Source organism: Balaenoptera ricei, chromosome 19 (assembly GCF_028023285.1).
Source record: "Balaenoptera ricei isolate mBalRic1 chromosome 19, mBalRic1.hap2, whole genome shotgun sequence".
Lineage (NCBI taxonomy): Eukaryota > Metazoa > Chordata > Mammalia > Artiodactyla > Balaenopteridae > Balaenoptera > Balaenoptera ricei.
This window is the reverse complement of record NC_082657.1, coordinates 44,402,650-44,423,095: the sequence shown is the minus strand read 5'-3', so window position 1 is coordinate 44,423,095 and position 20,446 is coordinate 44,402,650. Positions and strand designations below refer to the sequence as shown.

General features: G+C 51.1%; 1 protein-coding gene and 1 pseudogene across 5 annotated transcripts; one reads left to right on the top strand and one right to left on the bottom strand.

Annotated features, from left to right (window-relative positions):
* The first annotated feature begins 7,035 nt into the window (after positions 1–7,035).
* On the top strand, positions 7,036–17,274 carry LOC132353513 (large ribosomal subunit protein eL30-like; annotated as a pseudogene).
* PDP2 (pyruvate dehydrogenase phosphatase catalytic subunit 2) lies at positions 11,460–18,907 on the bottom strand. Of its 5 annotated transcripts, none has more exons than XM_059904751.1 (2): positions 18,841–18,907; positions 11,460–16,380 (listed from the first exon to the last, which is right to left on the bottom strand). In XM_059904751.1, exon 2 carries the CDS (start codon positions 16,324–16,326, stop codon positions 14,734–14,736), a length of 1,593 nt encoding a protein of 530 aa, XP_059760734.1. In that variant the 5' UTR covers positions 16,327–16,380; positions 18,841–18,907; the 3' UTR covers positions 11,460–14,733. The 5 variants fall into 5 exon arrangements, with proteins under 5 accessions (XP_059760734.1, XP_059760735.1, XP_059760736.1 ...); XM_059904752.1 differs by lacking the exon at positions 18,841–18,907 and adding an exon at positions 18,759–18,833; XM_059904753.1 differs by lacking the exon at positions 18,841–18,907 and adding an exon at positions 18,637–18,752.
* Between the last annotated feature and the right edge of the window lie 1,539 nt (positions 18,908–20,446).

The window sequence follows — 20,446 nt, the reverse complement described above, 5'->3', positions numbered from 1 at the left end:
CTCCCCATGGGCCCCGTGGGCCCAGGCCTTTGCAGGGCGGAGTGTGGAGAGGGGCCCCAACTCCAGCTCTCACACGGCCCTGGACAAGACATCTGCCTCCAGCCTTGGCTCCTTGCCAGCTCCAAGGCTCTCTCTGGGTGACGCTGAGGGTTCTCATGGGGTTCAGACTGGTCTGGAGGCTCCCCTGGTGGGGAGCTCATGGTCTCCCTCTCCCAGACTCCTTCCAGAGGCACAGGGCCAGATCAAAGGGACCCAGCGCTGAGGATTGGGAGGCGGGCTTGGAAAGAATGTAAACATGAGGATATTTTTAAACTTTTTCCAGCTCCAGAGATTAGGGCTCTTGAAGCAAGAGGCCCAGAGGTCAGTCCGGCCCTTGCTCACAAAGGAAGAAACAGTCTTGGGACCTCAGAGACCCCCACCCCACTCACATCCACCAATACCCCTCCTAAGACTCTAGCTTGGGCCTCAAGGCAGGAGTTCTTCCTCTGATCTCACCTCCAGACGTCCTGCTGCTGCGGGGTAACGTGTTTCTAATGAGGGGGCCTCGGGGACATGTGAGGACCCAAAGGGTTGAGGGGTTTTGGGGGCCTACCTGAGAGCTAGTGCTAAGAGACTGAGCCTGGAGACCCCATGGCAGCCCTGTCACTCCATCAGGTGTGCGTGTGTGCCTGTGTGCACACGCATGTGTCTATGGGTGTGTAAGTGTGCGTTAATCTCTGATCTGCGTGATGTAAGCATGCGAGGAACCCATCCCAGCCCCTTCCTTCTTCCCCCTCCCTAGCAACCCTGGCCCCTTCCCCCTGGGACTCCTTGGGTCAGTGGGGGACATGGGGGGGCGGGCAGGAAGTAAGCTTGAGGGCCAAGGAGAAGAGAACAGGGAAGATGAGGAGAGCAAGCGTGCTGGGAGGGGTGAGGAGGCTGGGGGAGGAGCTGGGTCCAGGTCTGAGCCATGCAGTGAGTCAGGCTGTGAGAGCTTCAGGGACCACTGAACTGGGGACTGGAGAACTCAGCCTCATCTCCCTTAATTACCCCCAGGTGTCACAGTGACTCAGGAACTTAGATGCAAGCCTCCTTAGATCTCCCTGCTTCAGATGTCGTGGTGACGCTCATCCTGGGTTCCATGACAACAGCCTCGTCCCTCAGAGTGATGCAGCCACCCTTGCACACCCATGTGACGCAGTGGAGCACACACAGGAGTGTCACAGGGAGACTCATAGAGGGGACTCAGCCACAACATGTGCCATATCCCAGGGACTCCCATACCCTTACCCCATCCACATCCCCACTGACCAGGAAGTCAAAGGGTCAGAGTTCACATGGGCACTCAGGAGACACCAGGCAGCAGGTAGAAGGACAACAAGGGCCCCTAGCATGTGGAGAGGCCTTGCTGGCCATTTTCCATGCTTCAGGGGGCTGCTGTGCTACCTTACCCTGCTTAGCGGCCCAGAGAGGGACAGTGTCCGGCTCCAGGTCACACAGCTCGTCAGTGGAGGGCAGGGCTCAGGCCCCAGGCCAGGATCCACAAGGCAGTGTGCTTCCCTCCATGTCCCTTCCACTGAGGCAGCAGGGGAAGAGGATGAGGCTTGGTGCTTTATCATAAGGTGTGGTGGGACTTAAGGACAATGGATGGGAGGTGGCAAATGAGTCTGATGGGAAGAGGGACCTGGAGACTTGTCCTCAATCTGAGGGCCAGAGCTGCCTGCCTGAAGCTGTTGCTGTGTTGTCCCTGTGTACATGCCCACTCAGCAGGGCTGTTGCTATTCTTACCCATTTGGTGGTGGCAGCAGGGTCAGAGATAGTGGCTAGGTGGGAGCGAGTCATGAGCACCAGTCCCTTATCGGACACGTTCCCTGGAAACTTGGCAGGGGCTGCCAGGCTCTGGGAGCCTGGGCAGGGCAGGTGAGGTGGTCACAGGGACAGGGTGGGGGGATGGGCTCACTCGGAACAAGGTCCTGTGCCAGTTCAGCTGTCTCTCCTACAGCTAGGCAAGTTCCTATCAGAACTGGCCAGGGGTTTCCAGTGGAATTTCTTTCCATGTGGTCATTAAGACCCTCAAGTCATCCTTAGCTTCCTACCCAGCCCACCCCAGAATGGACCACCTCTGAGCTTTCAATGCCCGAGAAGGTAAGGTGTTGGTTTCCCCAGCGAGGCTGTAGGCAGGGGCCACATTTACAGGGAGAGCACTGTACTGTGAGCCACAGGGGCCCAAGCTGACCGCTGTCCTGCCCACTTTCTAGCTGTGTGACCTTGGGTAAGTCACTTCCCTTCCTCTGAGCTTCTGTTTCCTTACCATTTCCGGGGCTGTTGTAGGGATGACAAAGTCCAACAGTCAGGAAGGTGGACTGAGGGCTGCAAATACGTGTGTGTCTCTGCACACGGCCAGGATGGGGAGAGGGAGACACGTGGGTTCCCCACCTTGGAGACTCCCGCCCCATGGATTTTCCATTGGCACGTCGGCACCCTCTCCCCAAAATAGTCCCTACGAGCCGTATGCGACAGAGCCCAGACTGAGGGGACTTTTTTTAGCTGCCCTTTGATTGTCAGCTCTCGAGCGGCCGCTATTTTGAGCCCCAACGCCTGAAGGAGTAGGGCCAAGTGAGGGCTGGGGTCAGCTCAGTGGGTCTGGCTGGCTCCCCGAAGGCATCCCCAAGGGGGCCAGCCATGCCCTCTCAGGCCCAGCACTGCTGGCAAGGAGAGCACAGCATCCCCTGTGTATTGGGCCTGAGGGCTCAGTAGTCCACCTCCAGGGAAGCTGCAGACCTGGCAAAAACCATCCTCATTTATGGCGCTCACCCCACAGGCCACTGGCCATGGCCCCCAAGAGAAGAGCACGTTGCGGGGATTAACTGAGATAACACAAGCAAAACCCTTACTTAGCACAGGGGCTGACACATAATTGGCCCTCAAAAAATGGGAATAGCTAGTATTATTATTGTCATCACAGCTACAGTCGTTCTTGGTTTTGTTGTTACAGTAACATTTTTATCAGGTTTCCTTCTAGTCTTTTTTCTGTGCATTTATCTTATGTCACTGAGTTCAGGTCACAAAACTCCTCCCCCCTCCACACACTTGATTTCAGCAGAAAGGAGCCCTTAAGTCTGCTGGGGTACCTCTCTCTGCATCTCTGGGCCCCACTCCCAGGGATCACCCCTCTATAAATAGCCTTTGGGGTCCATGACCCCTAAGACTGTACTTGACCTTCCAGAGTGTCTATGGTATGCCCACAGCTTCTGTCATCTCCTCAAATGTCTGCCCCATAGGATTCCAGGGCTCCAGAATCTGAAAGTTGAGTTTAGGAGCTGGTTTCCCAGATGGCCCCTGCACCTGGATTCTAGAACTCTCTGGCTAACACCTAAGGAAATGGGGCTTGTTTCCACAGATAGATGTGAGAAAGAATTTTCTGGCTGTTCAGGTGCATAAGATTAAGCAATGGATCATGAGGACAAATGATCCATTTGTCAGTTTCCTAGTCTTTGTCTGGGTCGGGGGAGGGTGTGGGCTGCCAGGAAGAAAGGATGGGGGTAGGAAGCCAGATTCTGGAATGTGGCTGGGCAGGGCAAGAAAGGGAGCGGTGGCTGAGCCAGGCCTCCGCCTTCCCCACTGGGGTCATTTCCCAGCAGGGAGCAAGGTCAGCTGGGACTGGGGAGTCATACGTTTTATTCTCACCCCAAGGGGTTACTGCACAAGGTGAGACTTCCTTGTTACCCGAAGGACAAAAATAGATCCCAGGTGATGGTCAGTGATCCACGCCCAGAACCACCAAGGTTACTCTGAGAGTGGCAGCACAGGGCCAGCCCAGCCTCGGTCAAGTGGGACTGAGCTGGAAGTGGCATCGTCAGCCTGCAGGCTGTCCCTGCCATTTTGGGAATCCTGAATGGGGTGGGGGGACTGGAGCCATAAGCAGGCCGACCCTCAATAGGTGGGCCTAGATAGAATTCTGACTTGGCCATGTGACCTTGGGCAAGCCACTTGGTATCTCCCAGCATCGGCTTCCTCGTCAAGCGATGGGGACCTTGATCCCTGCTTCTCAGGGTGGCTGAGAGAACCCTGTGAAGCTGACAGATGGTGCTCAATAAATGCATGAATCTCCACTTCATCTGTCCTAGAATCCAGAGACGGGACTTCCCTGGCGGTCCGATGGTTAGGACTCCGCACTTCTACTGCAGGGGGCATGAGTTCGATCCCTGGTCGGGGAACTAAGATCCCACATGCCGCGTGGCGCGGCTAAAAAAAAAAAAAAAAGAATCCAGTGAAGACAAGGGCCTTGCCTGTGTAGCTCTGCCACCAAAATGCCCCTTCCCCGCCAATCTGAAGGAACCGGAGTCAGGCACAAAAGCACGTTTCTGGAAGGGCCAGTGGGGATTTTCCAGGAACAACTCCATCCAGCTGGAGAATTCCATTTCTGGCCCTGCTACCCAGGGCTCAGGCTAAGGAGGGGATGCTCTGGCTCATTCCAGTTCTGCCCAGTTCCTGCTCCTCGCCTGCAAAGCCCAGATCAGGGTGTCCCACACTGTATTCTCTTGCTGTTGGCTCTGGAGTGTGAGGGGCCTGAGGTTCTGAGGTCCCCCTTGGAGCCCTGACACAGAACAGTGCTGGGCATGCAACTGGTCCTCTCCTGACCCCCCACCCCTTCCTGGGGTCCTCCCTTTCCTTCATCCAACACGTCTTAGCGTTTTCCATGGAGCCAGCCCCTGACCTCGGGGTCACCCCCGATGAACACGGACAAGCCAATACGATGGACACTGACCTGGGGGACAGGTGGCACCTGACCCAGCTCAGGGGTGGAGGTGACCCAGGCAGCTGGAGTGGGGAAGTGTAGCCAGTTTGGGACAGCTGCCTGGGCAGAGGCTCAGAGGGTTAAGACTTACTGGGATGTTTCCGTGAAGCATGTTTCCGTGAAGGAGAACGGGTTTGAGGGAGTCTCGTGGGCATTGAGGTCCAGGTGGGAGCTGAACTGAACTCATTTATTTACTGAGCTGGAACGGGACCCCAGTCCCCTTCCCAGTCCAGGCCTCTCCCCTCCACAGCTACCCGCACGAGGGTTTTCCCTGGGTTTGGTGAGAAATGGGGGGAGTCCTCTCAGGGGAAGGCCAGACTGGCAAGTAGGAATCTCAAGACATAACAGGGCATTAGAGCTGGGCCTAAGGGGACACAGCTCAGCTCACCACAAGGGATATTCCACCCTCTAGGATATTCCTGCACCCACAAAATGCACTTTCTGCCCACAAAGGTCCCTGTGGAGTGACAGGACACTCAGATCTGCTGGGAGCAAAGCTCTTATAGGGTCCCAACTGGGCCTCATGGACCCCTAGACCCATTCTGCCATTTTATCGCAACTTCAGCCCAGCACCTGTGCCGTATCCAGCTTCGGCCACCGCTCCGCCCCTCGGGACGGGACGGGGAACACGGCCCCCCTCCACCCTGTAGGCTGGCGCCAAGGTTTATGATCCAGCACAAAAGACGCTGAGAGCCACAAGGGTGGAAAAAGTTAGCCGGTTCTAAATCAGCCAGTCTTTGGGTGATCTCATCCCCTTCCCAATATAGCCGCAGTCCCCTCCCCCATGGACCAGCCCCTGGCCAATGCAGTTAGTCACAAGGGAGCTGGTGGAGGGGCAGACAGCGTGTGTGTGTGTGTGTGTGTGTGTGTGTGTGTGTGTGAGAGAGTTCTGGGGGGAGGGATTTCAACTTGGGGTTGTACTGTACATTCTGTTTTGCAATCTGATTTCCTGCCCCCTCATTTACAGAATTTACATTTAGTAGTTTTCCTGTCAAATAATAAAGATCTTCCATCATCACTTTCACTTTTAAAGTCCACCAGGATGGATGTGCTAGAATCTCTTTGTCCAGTATGTAGAGAAAGGACATGTCAGCGGTGTCCAGTTTCTCTTTCTTACAAATACCAGTGCTATGACCATTTTTGTTCACACCCCTTTGTACAGTTGCCTGATCATCCCTCCCTCTCTCCCTCCCTCCCTCCCTCCCTCTCTGTCTGTCTGTCTCTCTCTTTCGGATAAATTCTAACAGGTGCTGGGTGAGAGAACAGGCTTCACTGTACGACTGATGAGTTCTGAGCCCTCCCCTAAGCCAGAGGTGCCAGGCCCAGGGCAGGGAGGGGATCCGAGACCAGTCCAGGGCCACGGGGTCAGGGGAACAGGGCAGGCTGTGGTCTGCTGGTCCCTCCTGCTGCTCAAGGCCAGCCTCCACCCCTAGCTTCCACCTGCTCTTGCCTTCCCAACCCCATAGGCCGGACTGACTGGGGACGCAGGGAAAAGCTATATACGAGGTCTGTCCTGTGTTGTATTCACATAGTCCCACCCCAGGCACAAGAGGACCCCACAGTCCATCCAGTTCTCGTCTTGCCAAGTACTCCCCGCAGCTTCTGCTAGAATGCTTCCACGGGCCAAGAGCTTAGTCCATCCTGCCAGGCTTTTGGGGAGCAGACAGGGCATTTTTAAAAAAATCAGATGAGTAGATATTCAACAGAATTGCATGATCTCTTAGCAAATGCACGAAAGCTACAAGGAAGCTTTGGAGACAAGCACCAGGGTTTGAAACTCAGCTCTGCATTTACTAGTTTTATGACCTTGGGCACATAATTTTACCCCTCCAGGTTCAGTTTCATCATCTGTAAAATGGGTTCATAATACTTGCTTCATATGGTTGCGAGGACAAGGGATTGGCTCTTGTGATTATAGAGGTTAAGTCTCACAATCTGCTGTGCAAGCTGGAGGCTCAGGAAAGCCAGTGGTGTGGTTCCAGTCCAAATCCAAAGGCCTACGAACCAGAGGAGCCAAGGATATAAGTCCCAGTCAGAGTCCAAAAGCCTGCGATGTCCGAGGTCAGAAGATGGATGTCCCAGCTCAACAGAGAGCAACTTTCCTCTTCCTTCCACGTTTTTGTTCTATCCCAGCCCTCAATGGATTGGATGATGTCTACCCACTTCTTTACTCAGTCTACTGATTAAAATGCTAATCTCTTCTGGAAACACCCTCACAGATGTGGGCCTTAAAACCCTTACCTTAAACCACAGCCAGGAATAAGAGGTGGAGGGTTCCAGGCTATATCCCAGAGGTGACAGGGCGCTGGCCTGACCCTTAGAAGAGGTGACTCCAGCTTGTGGGGTAAGACAAAGACCGCTTTCTCTTTTCTCAATCCTTCCTCTATGTGTGACTGTCGTGCCTGCACACCTGGGGAGGAGGATTCTGAGCTTTCCCCCAAGGGTGATGGTTTGGAGCAGAGGAGTGACACGGTCAGATTTGAGTCTGACCAAGACGGCTCTGGTAGCTGTATGCTGGGAGGAGTTGACCAGAGGGGGCATCTACTGTTTGGGGGTGGAGGAGGGTAAAGGTGGTTTGGACCATTCTTGGGGCTGGGACAGGTGGTGGGCAGGAGGGAGTGAACCCCAGAGCTGCTGGGGGGCGCTGTGGGACTGGCTGCAGGGAGCGGAGGGTGGAGGTGGGAAGGGTTCAGAGGTGTGGGGCAGTCCCCAGAAAGGAGCACCCACACTGGGGGAGACCAGAAAAGGTGGCAGCCACCCCCTCGCCTCTTTTGGGATCCCTGCAGCACCTTCCCCACAAGGCACGGTTGAGTGACCGCAGGCCAGAGTCCTTCCCCTCCTACCACCCACTTGTTCAAGCCCCAAGGACATCCAGGGTCAGGTGAGGCTCCCGGAAGGGTGTTCCAGGCTGCAGTCCCCGGAGACCCTGCTCCACCTGGGCGTGAGCCTCAGGGCCTCGTTTTCTCTGGAACACTTTCCTCCCACTCCTGCTGCAGCTGACACCAACGTGGCTCGATGGTGACATCTAGAGGCAGCCACCCGCCTCATGTTGCTTGACCACAGCATCCCACAGCAAAGGCCTGTGCCACCAGGGCTCCACACTGGTGTTCCTGTGATGCCATCCTCAGATTTAGAGACCAAGCCACCAGGCAGAGCTCTGAAGAGGTCCAGCTCCTCCACCCTTCCCTGCCAAAGCCCAGTGTGTGGTCAGCAGGGCCCCTGGAACCCCAAGTCAGCCCGTGGACACCCTCCCCTTCCACAACCAAGGAGCATCTTGGCTTATTGATGACATTCCCCTGTCCCCCCACCCACTGCTCTGCTTTGTTTCAGAGGAAGGGTCATCCCAGCAGCTCAGCTCTCACAAAGCCAACTTCTCATCTCTACCTCACTGTCTAGGCCCATCTTGTGTCCTGAGTCCCACGTGAGAATACCCAATGGCCCTCATCTTTCCTTAGTGATCTTTTTAGCTAATTGTTCATTTTCATCCATCCACACCCACGGTCTTTTCTGGGTCTGGACACTCCTCACCCGCCTCTCCTCACTTCCATGCCACCCACTCATAGTTTTCCTCCTACTTCTCTGGTCTCTCTTTTGCTGGTTCCTCTCTATCTGCTCCTCCCTTGATCATCCATCCATCCAGTCATCCATCCATCCATCCACCCATCCATCCACCCATCTGCCCCCCATCCCTCCTTATTCATTGTACAATCAGTAGGACAGGGGGCTAAGCCTGACATTACAGGGATGAGTGGGGAGGAGAAAAACAAGGACAAATGCCCAGCAGCACCTGGTGGTAACACCGCACGGAAAGTGGGGGAATTGAGGTGAGACTTTCTGCGTTGCCCCCACCCCACTCCGTGCTGATGAAGAGCAAGCCATGTCCTCTCTGAGGTCGCTGCGTGGCCTTGTCCACTCCCCCATCCCCAGAGATCACCTGAGGGGCTCCTTCTTGCCCACTCAGCTACTTTTGGCCAGCTCCCCCTCAACCTTCACTACAACTCTTGCTCCTACTTCCATAATATCCCCGGAGCCCGTCCCAGACCCCCGGGCTGGCCCTTCCCCGTCCCCATTGTGCCCAGAGTCATGAGCCAATCCCTGGACAGCTCAGCATGCCTGGCGCCGGGGCCACACAAGGTGTTTGCAGGTGGATTGGACAGAGCAGCAGCTCATGGCAGACATTCCTTCTATTCATCTGCTGCAAGGAGAATGGCGCTGTGAAGCCGCACACCTCAGATGGGACTCGCTCCCACGATCTTGCAACTGAAAACCACAACTCGTCTCAGGACTTAATGGAACTCAGGTTCTTTATGTCTTGGCGCAGAAGTAATTCAGCAAGAGGCAAAGTGACAGGCAAGAAGTAAATTTATTAATATCCTTTGTAAAGAGGTTGCAGGAAGATGGGGCCTGAGAGGATGGTCACGTCCCAGGTCTCTGTCGAGTTCCTGGGACGGGCTGCCAAGTGAGGGTCCTTGGCTTCATGCGGGAGAGAATTCAAGAGCTAGCGAGCCATAGTAAAGTGAAAGCAGAGATACACATTTCCATAGGCAGAGGTGAGGGGGTCCCGAAATATGGGGTGGTTAGTTGTTTGGGTTTTGGTTTTTTAAAATTTATTTTATTTATTATTTATTTTTGGCTGCGTTGGGTCTTCGTTGCTGCGCGCGGGCTTTCTCTAGTTGCCGTGAGCAGGGGCTTCTCTTCACTGCGGTGCGCAGGCTGCTCATTGCGGTGGCTTCTCTTGTTGCCGAGCACAGGCTCTAGGCGCGTGGGCTTCAGTAGTTGCGGCACGCGGGCTCAGTAGTTGTGGCTCGCGGGCTCCAGAGTTCAGGCTCAGTAGTTGTGGCGCACGGGCTTAGTTGCTCCACGGCATGTGGGATCCTCCCGGACCAGGGTTCAAACCCATGTCCCCTACATTGGTGGGCAGATTCTTAACCACTGTACCACCAGGGAAGTCCCTAGGTGGTTAGTTTTTATGGGCTGGGTAATTTCGTAGGCTAATAAGTGGGAGGATTATTCCAACTATTTTGGGGAAAGGGCAGGGATTTCCAGGGTGATGTCTTGGTAATCTCAATCATCCGCCTTCTGGTTCCAACCAGTCTGAGGTCCACAGTGTGTGTGGTCAGCACGCAGTCACCGTCGTCCACCTGGGCTTGGGGGGTGGGGTTTAGTTCCTTCAGAGCAACTCAAAGCTAAGTGTCAGATTGTTATGCATTCCCCTTGAGGAGGAACTGTTTTATCCATGAGCTATTGTCATTACTTTTCTTGTTTAACTGCTTTTCCTTTTCCTTTGTTTCTGAATTCCCTCACTTCCCTAATTAGTAACTCTTGTGCCGGCTCTTTGGAACTCTGGGAAAGCCTAGGGCCTTTTCTACAAATAAAAAACAGGAGACAGGAGGGGGGGTAGGGGGGGCAGCTTTTGTATCCAGGAGGGCCCCACAGGGTCCTGTTCAGTTTCACTTATTCCCTCGCCAGTGAAAGTCGAAAGTGGAACTCTGGCCCCCTTAATCCCCGCTTGCTCCTCCCAGCCAGGAACAGGTAAGGTCAGGGGTCAATGGAACAAAGACACTATGACCCATGGAGGTCCAGTAGAGGTTCACCCATCCATCCCAGAGGGAGCTGCTTGGAGTGCCAGCTACCCAGATACAGAGGGTCACTAGCCTGGGAACTACTTAAGGCCATTGAGTAGCATCAAGTAAAATGGAAGCAAAAACTCTAGAGGTGAAAAGAACAGTATAAATTGACTTCCCCCTCTAGTTAAAGAGCTCAAAGTTAAAAATTTAATTCTCCCTGTTTCCCCTCTATTTTTATCAAGTTCCAAATGATGGGATATTGGAATGCATGGGTTATCCATCTAGCTTCTTGTCAGCACGCCCTACTTCTCCACCCACCCACCCTGTGCCAAAAGTGGGCCATGAGATTTTTCCTGCATTATTATCCCTTTCTGAAAGCCCAGTATTGGGACATGTGCACAGCACAGTGGACTTGGTTCAAATTCCTGCCCTACTACAGTGTCAGGGGCAAGTTTTCAAGCCTCTGGGCCTGCTTTTACCATGTTATAAAGAAGGAAACAGCTCCTCCATTACGCTTAGCACACCTCAGACAGTCCCTTTTCCACCTTTCCCTCCCCCAAATCTGCTCCTCAATGCCCAGTTTAACCACCCTAGCCCATACTAAATTTAAAAACTTAATAGTTGTATTTATTTTAAGAAGCACCCATTGGAGCTGTCCTTATGAGGGGTATCACTCAGAGGCAATGAGATAAAACTCAGTCAGTGGGGGTGGGATGGAGTGGGGTCTTCAACTCTATCTAGGTAGCTGCCTAGACATTTTCCCCAAAGCTGGCTCTGAATTTAAGATGAACAAAGAAGCTGGTTTTACAAGGCCAGTTAAATAATGTGAAATCCCAGCAGGCCTTGGCCTTGAGTGTGTGGAGACCCTCACAACAAAAGTCTTCACACTTCCTTTTCATTCTTTTCAGCTTCCCACACACTGTTAACATTAAGCAAGGACTTCCTGTGTGCTCAGCAGTCACCGAAAATTTGCAAAGAAAATTTCTCTTTTGGGTGGACTATTGAACAGACCAGATAAAGGTGGTGAAACAAAGGCTGGCCTAATCTAGTACCCTAAGGACCTTAAAAATATGAATATTCAAAAACAAAAGAAACCAAATCTCATTTTTCCTCTTTTATTTACAAGTTTCATTTAAATATCTCTCATGGTTAGAAAATCAATGTCAAAAAAACATTGGTATACAGTTTACAGTACAAATGTCAGTAAATATTAAAGAACATGGTTAATAATTTTTCCAAGTAAATGTTTGATAAATATTTTCCAGGAGGCCAGTTAAACTAAACGTCAGGTGCCCAAGGCATCGGGAACAGAGCCTCAGCCTGCTCAGGAGACGGTCGCACTGCAGTCCCTGTGTGTTTTCCACTTGTTAACACACGTGGCAACTCACAGGAAAAAGCGGTGCCACCAGCCTTTATTCCCCAGCCTCAAAGCCACACCAGGGCGTTCTCTGCTATGGGAGTCATGTTCAGAGACAAATGAACCACTAACAATGAAACTAGGATAGCTCAGTTCCAGGATATCCTGATTTAACCTGGGAAGTTAAGGTTTCCCCAAAATTGTCAAACGAAAAATAGGTCACTAGGGGCTGATGGATGAAAGAGTCAAGCTAGACTCATTCTGAATACACTGTCGTGTTCTATACAATGAATTATTCTATTCTTTAATTCAAGTTTGAGCTGTTTCTATTTCCCTCATATAAAAGGTGTCAGCTCAGTTGTGTCTAACCTAAGTCTTAACCCACTCGATCTTTTAGGTCAATCGTACTTCTGGGAAAAATATGTTTATATATTAACATACCTCAAAGTTTACACTTTCATTATAATAAATTAGTTTTAATGTTACAAATAACATCTCAGAAAACTGAATAAGTAACTTGACCTAGCATACTAACTTGAATTTAGAACTTCTCTATCCATTTTGACCAATCCCCAGAATCAGCACAACTGTATTATTTACATATAAAACAATATCTAAAATATGCCAATATTACCATTTCTTACCTAAAACAGTAAATATGCTGTTTAAAGCACCAAAGCGTACTTTAGTCAAAAGTGACATCCTAAACATTAAAGATTCAATCTCATTTTTTTAGTTCATTTCAGAAGTCTCAGTATCAGAATCTTTACATAAAAGGAATGATAAGTGTTTCGGAAGACCTGACAAGTACCACCAACCCCCTCTCAAATCCCAGTGTCCTCAAGTGGTAGCCCATGTGCCTCAGGAAGGTCAGTGACAGCAGAACTGTGGTCAGGGAATCAGACATGCTGGGGTTTAACCAGGAGGTGCTCCTTGGAGCATTCATGGCAAGAGCAGACAGAGTTCACAGTGGAAAAAGGCAGACAAGAAACCAGCCTTTCCTCTCTCTCAATATACCAATTAGAAAGCAGGAAATCTATTAGGCTGAGAAAAAACACAGATACCCTTGAAGGAACAGGTGGGAAGTCTGTATTCTCTCAGCTGTCCCACAGGTTACTTAATCAGATATATTTATGACCCAAGCTAGGCTCCAAAACAGGATTCAGACACTAATCCAGGTAAATGAGAGAGTGCACCAGGGTTTAGCTGGCATAAAGAACAAGGATGTCAGACAGGCAGTCTTCGGCTCTAGTAACAAACTGTCATGCAAGCTGAATGATAGGGATTCACATTTTATTTCTGAGTTAAGATCTAGGAGATCAGAAGGAATATTAATAGTTTCAGAATAAAAGGACCAAGGCTTAAGCACTCAAAGGAGAATTTCTTAGATGAAGCCATATCAGTAAACATACAGGGAAATATCCGCAGGCTAGAAGTTTCTCAACACTTGAATGTCCTGAATGTGAACAAAAATGTGGAAGTCAGACCTAGCTATTTGCTTTCCTTTCAGTACGAAAGGGGGTGAGGAAAGCAATCAATGAAGATAGTGCAGGAACATAAAAAGTTTCAGTTTTGTGGGATTATATTTGTGTTTCCATTTAGGGACACATTTCCCGTTGTTTAAATGCTACAGCAATTCAGAACATGAAATTCATCCCCCCAGAAAGGATCTACATGGTTTAATTTCCAAATAAACACAAACTGTGCAGCCCACAGAAGCCAGTACAGGTTACATATGTTTTTGCCCCAACTCCTATACTAAATAAGGCCTAGTTCCTGAGGAGTAGCAATGGCCATTTATCCCACAGTCTATGGGCAAGTGTCCCATCTGAAAAATCTCACTCCTCCCTCTTCCCCACTGCCCCTCGGGATGCAGCTAGGGAGACTTAGTGACTGTTCTCAGGTCCTTCATGTTTTTACCTCTCCAGATTCAGGCTGAATTTTAAGTCTAGAATCCACTGTATAAGCAGTCCTGCCTAAACTGTCTGTCACAATTACCACATGCAATCTTGAATTTTCTCCTTCCCTGCAACCATGTGAAGTGGGAGCATTCTTTCTAGACAGTATTGCACAGTCAGCAGCAGGGTGAGGGAGTTCAGCATAGCAGAGGGGGAAGGAACATTAGGTGGAATTAGAAGAATGTTTGAGAGGTATAATCAGAAAGGAAAAGTGCTATGAGTAAATTTGCAGAGATTTACTAAACCCTGGAGGAAATTTTATTAATGCAGGAAAGGAGTTAAGGCTCAGACACAAGTAACCTCCTAGCATGGCTCAAAGGTTCAGGGGGTGGGACTCAGTGGAAAGGCCCGAAAGCTGCACAAATAAATTCAGCTGGTCCAGAGGCCTGGCCACCTTCACCCTCAGCTGAAAACCAAGAAAACTCATTCCAAGCATGCTCGCTTAGAGCAGGCCTGTTTGCAAGTTTGAGGACTCAATTTTAAAATAAACTAAATCGGAACTTGAATGCAGCATTACAAAATGTTTTCACAAGTAAAATCACACACACAAAAAAGTTAGAATATTGCATAGAAAAGTGTCCTGTAATATGCTTTGTAAACCTAGGTCTTTAGGAACTTCAAAATAAAAAACAAAACCTCCCTTCATAGTCTAGAAGGCCATGATTACGAATTGAGAATTACCAATTTTGCAGATTTTGTATCAAGACCTCAGAAGATCCTGAACTTCTTCATATTCTTAGAATCATGATTAATTTTACCCTTCGCAGGCTCAGGCTGACACAGTTTAACAACAGTGTCTTTATAAAAGGACTTGGGTTACACGAGCCCCAGCCAAGTCTACGGTCTCTGTGTTCCACCCTTTCTGCGTAGAAGAGGTGAGCAAAACATGCAGGGACATAAAATCACTACTATTGTTTTTAATCCTAGGCTGTTTTTTCTCTCACGTTAGTCTATTATTAAGCAAGCTACATCTGCCTGCCCTTTAACAACAAGGTCTAAATAGTCAGTTTAAGAGTAAGTGAAAATGTCTTAGAAGAGCATTTAAGTTAACCTTGGCAACAGGATGGGAGACTCTTAACTCCCCTTGTAAGATGCACCAATCGAGTCTGAGTTAAAATACACCACAGTGACAGAGATATCATCCCTGTACATCCTTGCCAAGTCCTCCGGCAACGTCAGCATCGCCGACAGCCGCTCGGGCTCCATCTCCCCGTACTCGTTGTTCCCTATGGCGTATCTGATCAGACGTGTGGCTGCGTTTTGGTCGGTGGCGTGGAGCCCCTGGGCTTTCCTCTGCAGCAGCAGGCTCTGCATGAGTCCCAGGTTGGCGGGTCTCTGGGCCAGGTCTGGCTTGTGCCGACACACTTCAGCCAGGTGCTCCACCACCAGCCTCACCACATCCTCGTTGCCCAGCACATCCCACAGGCCGTCAGAGGCCAGCACAAGGAACTTATCCTGGGGCCTCAGCCTGTGGTATGTGACCTCAGGCCTGGCTGTCAGGTAAGGTGGAGTGTAGTAGTTTGGGGGGGTGAACTGGTAAATGTTGAGGGCCTCGGTGTCAAAGCCCCGCTCCAGGACACTGCGCTGCAGCTCTTTACTCCACTTCAGCTGGACGTCCCCGAAGGCCCTGCAGGGCATGAGGACACCCAGCAGCCTGTTGTCCATGATGACTGTCCTGTGCTCTGACTCAGGATGCTCCCTCGTTAGCCGTGACAGCTCGGTTGGGTTCCAGGCATTGTGGTCCCGGGTGAGGGGCAGACAAGACCACATGCCATTGTCTTCCTGGACACCAAGGATGGCCCGGCAGTCACCAGCGTTTGCCACATGCAAGTGAACTCCATCGACATGGGCCATGCAAGCTGTTGCCCCTGAGAAAGCAACCTGGAGTGAAAGATTCCTGGTCATCTCATCTTCCAGGGCGGCCTGGATCTCTAGCGAGATGTCAGAATCCAGCCTCTGGAAGGAGTACATTAATGCTTCCTCAATGTTCAGCCCCATTTCCATGTGCAGGTTCAGCAGCTCCTGCCAGTAGACACGGAGGTGATCAAGGTGCACTGACGTGACATCCTTGTAGATACTGTCCCCTGGGTGCTTGAGCCACTGCAGAATGGGCAGCAGGGGCTTCATGCTTTCCATCGCCCCCTCCATCTGCTCCAGCGTCTGCTGGGACATCAGTGACACTGCTACATAGTAGAAGAGCCTCTCGCTCACTGCTTGAGCACATGCGTGGCCACCATGTCCATCGAAGACGCCAAACATCAGCCCATTGGTCTGCAGGCAGGCGGCTACACCTCCCCGGTCCTCCACTGGGAAATTGGCAGCCAGCTGGTTGCTCTCAAACCGCAACACCGAACTTGGGACTCCACTGACAAGGTCAAGAATCTTGTGGGCCGACTCACCGGCTCGCAGCACTTCATTTACCTGCTCAGGGCTGAGTGGCAAGTGGAAATCATCTTCCTCTGTTGATGTGTGTCTATAGGCTTTCTGCAGAGCAATGCCACCACATGAGGCATTGTTTTTTAGGGTGACTGGCCCCTGGGGAAAGAGCCTCCATTTTGATTTAATCCTATTTGAGGCATACCTTGAATATAAACGTTGTCCCCCTTGTAATGTGGCAATGCTGTTTCTTGCAGAATTGAAAATCCAGTAGGACACAGTACTTGACATTCTGAAACTGTATGAGCAAATGTGTTCCTTCAGCAAAAAGGGTTTTTTTCAAACCTGAAAATTTAAGAGTTTAAGAAAGTTTTAAATTTAATTTTTAAAAAATGACTTCTGAAAACAATCTCAAAATACTTAAGCAAGTCTCCATACCTCCCATTATAATATATAATCACATTTCAGAAAATGGGTTTTTAAACACTCTCTGATCTTAAAGAGTCACTGAAGGCTACCCCGAGGGGCCACCTTTTCCTCCTTCCCAAATCCTTTCCCTTGCCAGGGCCCAGTGCCCAGCTCCCATGTTCACTCTCCCCAGTAGGCTTTAAGTGTTCATTTAAATATAAGCTCTTTCTTGCTCCCCAGCTATCTTGGTGGCTGCTCTCTGTTGGATGCCATCCAGCACCTAAACCAGGAAGATGGTGGCAGCAAAGAAGACGGAAAAGTCGCCTGAGTCAGATCAATTCTAGGCTCCAGCTGGTTATGGTAAGTGGAAAGCATGTGCTGGGGTACAAGCAGACTCTGAAGATGATCAGACAAGGCAAAGTGAACCTGGTCCTCCTCGCCAACAACGGCCCAGCCTTGAGGAAATCTGAACTAGAGTACTACACCATGTTGGCCAAAACTGGTGTCCGTCACTACAGCAGCAATAATATTGAATTGGGCACAGCGTGAGGAAAATACTACAGAGTATGCACACTGATCCAGGTGATGATTAGAAGCAAGCCAGAAGAAACTGGTGAAAAGTAAATCATGCAAAATTTTTCTTTAATAAAACTGGCCAGAGAGCCTTCCCTGGTGGTGCAGTGGTTAAGAATCCGCCTGCCAATGCAGGGGACAGGGGTTTGAGCCCTGGTCCAGGAAGATCCCACATGCCGCGGAGCAACTAAGTCCGTGAGCCACAACTACTGAAACTGTGCTCTAGAGCCCACGAGCCACAACTACTGAGCCCACGTGCCACAACTACTGAAGCCCATGCGCCTAGAGCCCGTGCTCCGCAACAAGAGAAGCCACCGCAATGAGAAGCCCGTGCACTGCAATGAAGAGGTGTAGCCCCCACTTGCCGCAACTAGAGAAAGCCCACGTGCAGCAAGGAAGACCAAACGCAGCCAAAAATAAATAAATTAAACTAAAAATAAAAAAATAAAAAATAAAAAAACTGGCCAGAGCTTGTTCTACATGTATATAAATGAATGCCTCAAACATTGGCTAAACATGGCAATTTCAGAGGCCCAAAAGCACACTAGGTATGATACTAGCTGTCTAGCGGCAGACACACTACTTCACTTGCCTGAGTTCCAGTTGTCCATCCGTGGAATGGGAATACTAGTTTCATAAGGTTTTGTGACAGTTTAAAGAAATATAACCCTTTGGCTCCAAAAAAGGTAGGTATTATTACTTTTATCATTAGGTGTATCATTGGGGATTAGAGGTTGTTTCCACTGTCTCTCTACTGATAAAATACCAAACTGCAATGCCTAACACCTCAACCTTTCCCCTACTTAGGTTTTAACCTACTTATTTCCCAAGACTGGCATCAGTAGGTCAAAGGGTGGAGACTCATATTGCCAAACTGAGTTCCAAAAGGTTCACATCTGCCTCCACAAGGGCATGAAGGAAGCAGTTTCCTAGCACTTTCAACAGCCTCTGGTGTATTTTTCCTCAGACAAAAAAAAAGCTGCTCTATTTTCTATTTTCTCTGGTGACCCGGGAGGAGAGTTTCCACGTGTTTTCAGATTTCGTTTCTGAATCCTGCCCTCCTCAAGTTTGTCTGTTGGGGTGTGGAGAGCGCCCACACTTGAGGACCGCCCCCTCTCCCCAGCCCACCCCGCCGAACTACGGACTGGAGCGGTCGGGCAGGGCGCGCAGAGGGCGCCTCCCCGCGCCCCCCATCCCCACCCCCAGCCCTGCAGAGAAGCCAGGCGGCGATGCCCGACGCAAGGCGATCTGCCGCAGACCGGACCCAAACAATTTCGCGTATCTAAAGAAAACAGATCCCAAAGTCAAGCCTCACAGATAAGAAAGACCGCGGCCTCCGAAGTCCAACAAGCCCTATCTCCCTCAAACCCTGGCGCGGCCACGTCCCTGAGCCCCAGCTTCCGGGTCTATATAAAAGGGGAATTTAGTTGAGATGCTGAGCTCACAGAGGGTACTCCGAGGGCTAAAACAGCTACTGCGGAAGTCCCGGTACGCAGCCAAAGGCCCTGCGCAAGGCCGCGAGCCCACGTGGCGCGTGCGCGCGAGAGGGGTGACCGTAGCTGTGACCAAGACTCTTCCCCGTCCGCCGCGGGCCCGCCCCCTCACCTCACCTCACCTCACCTCCACTCTCCGCCCCATCACGTGAGCCGATGCTGCGGGCCGGAGCGGACCCGGCGAGGTTAGAGGCTTTCACATCCCGGGCTCACCCCCTTCCCTCCATCGCACCCTGGTCCTCCTCTCACCCGCTTGCGCCAAAGCCGCCGGGTCCGTCAGTCAATTCTGCGCCAGCCTACGGTGCCGCGGCTGCCCCCACCCCGGACTCACCTCCCTGAAGGGACCTCTTGTGCTGATCCAGCTAGAGAAGGAAGTATCCTCTCGCCACCCTTTATTGGTTCATCTGTGGAGGCGGGCCCCTGACGGACAGCGTAATTGCCCAATGGCTGAGGAGGGCGAGAGGGCGGGATCCAGAGGGGCCCAATCCGGTTCCTCCCCCTCCCCCGCCCATCCTACCCAACCTTTACCCCCACCTCCCTCAGGGTCTGACCTTGGGTAGGCTCGGCGCTGGGCTTCGGGACCAGGCAGTCTTGTGGCTGAGCACCCCCACCAGGTGACAACCCCCCTCCCCGTTCTGCGCACCCCAAACCGAGCAACCTCTCCCATTCCTTACTGTTGTTAATAATACCCCAACGGCTTCCTCTCCATTTCTGTGCTGACCAGTTCAGACCCCTCTCCCAGGCGCCACACCCTTCTATGTCCACTTGGACGCCTCCCTCTGGAGGCCCTATGTACACGTTAAACATAGCTTCTCTGGAACTCATCTTTCTGCCAGACCTGCTCTTCCTCTCCTCCCCTAACCCAGTAACGGCCCCATCATCTGCTCAGAGACCCAAGCCCCAAGCCTGGGAGTCATTTTGACTCCTCCTCCCTCACCCCGACCCGTCTCCTGTCAGTTATCTAATCCTGTTCATCTCACCTCCTAAATATCTCTCCAATCCAAATATTTGCCTCCAGCTACCCTCCCACTCCACTGCAACCTTCTCATCTGGTCTCCCCACCTGTGACTTCAACTTAGCCCTAGTTGCTCTGCTTCTACAGATCAGGTAGGGTGACCCTTCTACAGCTCAAATTGCTGCTGTAAAGTCTTCACTGGCTCCCCACCAACCACTGGGCCTTGGACTGACAATTACATTGGCATGGCCACGGATGGTTACCACAATAGTTAGTGGTTGGTAGGTTGAGAAAGGCTGAGAACCAGGACACCAGATATTTCCTCAGTCCCTTCCATTGTGGAATTCCAGTTATGGCCTGCTGGAATTGCTTTAATAGAACTCGTCTATTACCTCTGATAAGTCAAGGGCAGTCTTCCCTGGAGGCAGAGAAAAATAGGAGATGACCAGAAAAGGCCACTTAGAGCCCTGAAAAGGTGGTGTTCTGGAAGGAAGACACACTGGCCTACCTGGGGAGCCTGGCCAGCCCACCTGGATCCAAGGACATTGCTGCCATAAAACAGCTCCTGTCAGACTTGCCTCTGATATGATATTCATACCGCCACTCACCCTTGGCCCTTTCCGGAAGTTCTACCAGTAAGTCAGAATTTGCAATATCTCTCTTCCCGGATATTAAGACGGCTGTTTCGGACTTAAACTAAAAATAACTCCAAGGGATTCTAAATAAATGGGTACAATTATTATTATTTTGTATAGATAGTCCATTTGGGGTTATAGAGGGTTATCCTTCAGGACAGAGGCAGCACAGCTTATGGGTGCCTGCGATATGTCAGGCCCTGGGCCGACTACAGGGGACACACAGATGGCTGCCCTCACCACACTTTCCTGAGAATATTACATCACTCTGCTGTCTGAAACCGCTGAGTTTCTAAGTTACCACACACACACCACTTCCAAAGTAAAAATGCACCCTTGAGGATTTT

Bases quoted from the DNA above. Each gene is read 5' to 3' on its own strand.
- PDP2 (XM_059904751.1), bottom strand. From the start codon at position 16,326: ATGTCAAGTACTGTGTCCTACTGGATTTTCAATTCTGCAAGAAACAGC.